The sequence below is a fragment of the Chrysochloris asiatica genome, unplaced genomic scaffold (genome assembly GCF_000296735.1).
Source record: "Chrysochloris asiatica unplaced genomic scaffold, ChrAsi1.0 scaffold00125, whole genome shotgun sequence".
Lineage (NCBI taxonomy): Eukaryota > Metazoa > Chordata > Mammalia > Afrosoricida > Chrysochloridae > Chrysochloris > Chrysochloris asiatica.
In genome coordinates this window covers 2,817,774-2,819,619 of record NW_006408643.1, presented here as the reverse complement: position 1 = coordinate 2,819,619, position 1,846 = coordinate 2,817,774, and the positions used below count along the sequence as shown (strand labels likewise).

General features: G+C 51.0%; 1 protein-coding gene across 1 annotated transcript in view; it reads left to right on the top strand.

Moving 5' to 3' along the window:
- LOC102821187 (long-chain-fatty-acid--CoA ligase ACSBG2-like) overlaps positions 1-1,846 on the top strand; it is a 54,126-nt gene that overhangs the window by 24,099 nt on the left and 28,181 nt on the right. The window contains exons 6-7 of the mRNA XM_006869021.1: positions 218-367; positions 820-996. Of these exons, the coding sequence (XP_006869083.1) occupies positions 218-367; positions 820-996 (327 nt within the window). The remainder of the gene's footprint in view (positions 1-217; positions 368-819; positions 997-1,846) is intronic.

Sequence of the window (1,846 nt, the reverse complement as noted above, 5' to 3'; positions counted from 1 at the left end):
AGAGCTGCTCCAGAAGGTTTTTCATGCCCTTCCTCTTTACAGAAGCAGACCTCCAATCCTTTTTCCATGGCACTGCTCCATGGACTCAAACCACCAGCCTGCAGATTGGCAACTGAACACCAGATGCTTGTGCCTCCCGGGGAGCTTAAGTTCCCATTAAGGTCAGGGGATTTGGGCCCCACTGGCTCCGCATTCTCTGCTTGTCATCTTTTCACAGTGGGCTGAATTCCTGCAGCTTGGTAGCTACATTTCTGATCCCCAGCTGGACTACATCATGGATACCCAGAAGGCCAACCAGTGTGCTGTGATCATCTACACCTCGGGGACCACGGGCAACCCCAAGGGCGTGATGCTCAGCCACGACAACGTAAGTGCGTCACGACAACGTAAGTGCCGTCGCTCCGCCCACCGGTGATGGTGAACTCAGCAGTATAACCGAGTTCTGTCTATGCAGCCATGACCTCCAAGCTGTTTTGTGCCCGACTCACAGGGCAGGACAGTGTTTGAGGATCTAGCACATAAAACTCAGATGCTCTGAATGTATGGTCTGTTGTTGTTGTTGTTGTTATGTGTCGTGGAGTCGGTTCTGACTCATAGCAATCCTGTACAGGGTTTCCGAGGCTGTAAATCTTTACGGGAGCAGAAAGCCTCATCTTTCTCCCATGGAGTGGCTGGTGGGCTCCAACTGTGGACCTTGTGGTTTGAAGCCCAGTGCTCATCGTACCGAGCCACTGCGATGCCTTATATTTCTCCCCCCGCGGCAGCTGGTGGATTTGAACTGTAAACCACTGTGGATGGTGAAAGCGGCTTGTGTTCTAGATCACGTGGACGGCAGGGGCCGTGTCGAGGGACTGTGGCCTGTCTTTGGCCCCAGAGAAGCAGGAAACGGTGGTCAGCTACCTCCCCCTCAGCCACATCGCAGCCCAGATGATGGACCTGTGGATTCCCATTAAGATCGGGGCCGTCACCTACTTTGCTCAACCCGACGCACTCAGGGTAAGGCTTGGGCAGGCTGGGGCTGAGTGGGTGAGTGGGAGTGTTTGTTTCCCCTTTTCTGGGACCCCATGGCTTCCTTCTTGGTCTTCTGATTGTGTCCCCACTTGACAGTCCACCGCATTCTTTTAGATTTTTATTTTTTATCTAAGTCAGGGTATCCATGTAAGGTTGTGCAGGTTGTGCACTGAGCAATCTCAGACGAAGCTGTGAATAATAACTGCAGTGTCTGTCCACCTCTATTTAGCTGTGTTGTTGTTGTGAAGGAACTCTGGTGGCACTGTAGGATAAGCGTTGGACTGTTAACTGCAAGGTCGGCAGCTCAAACCCACTAGCCACTCTGTAAAGATGTACAGTCTGGGGAAATCCTACAGAGGGCCACTAGGAGGTGGAATCGACTCGATGAAACTGGGTTTGGTGAGTTGGGATTTTTTCTTGAGTTGATTCTGTGTGACAGAGTAGAACTGCCTCATAGAGTTTCCTAGGCTGTCATCTATTGTGTCACAATATATTCTTATGTAGTCTTATACATCATCCACTCACAGCGCCCCCTGGTGTAACAGAGTAGAACTGCCCCCACAGGGTTTCCTAGGCTGCCATCTTTATGGGAGCACATCACCAGGTCTTTCTCCCAAGGAGCCATTGGGTGGATTCGAACCACCAACCTTTCAGTTAGTAGCGGAGAGCTTCATCGTTCCACCAGCAGGCTCCAGCACACATATGTAGACGGACAGACCCAACCAGGGTATTTCCAGTAGCCTCATAGGACCAAGAGGCAGTTGTTCGAACAGATCAAGGGAACACTGAATGGTTTAAAATTAAGAAAGGTGTGCGACAAGGTTGTGTTCTTTCA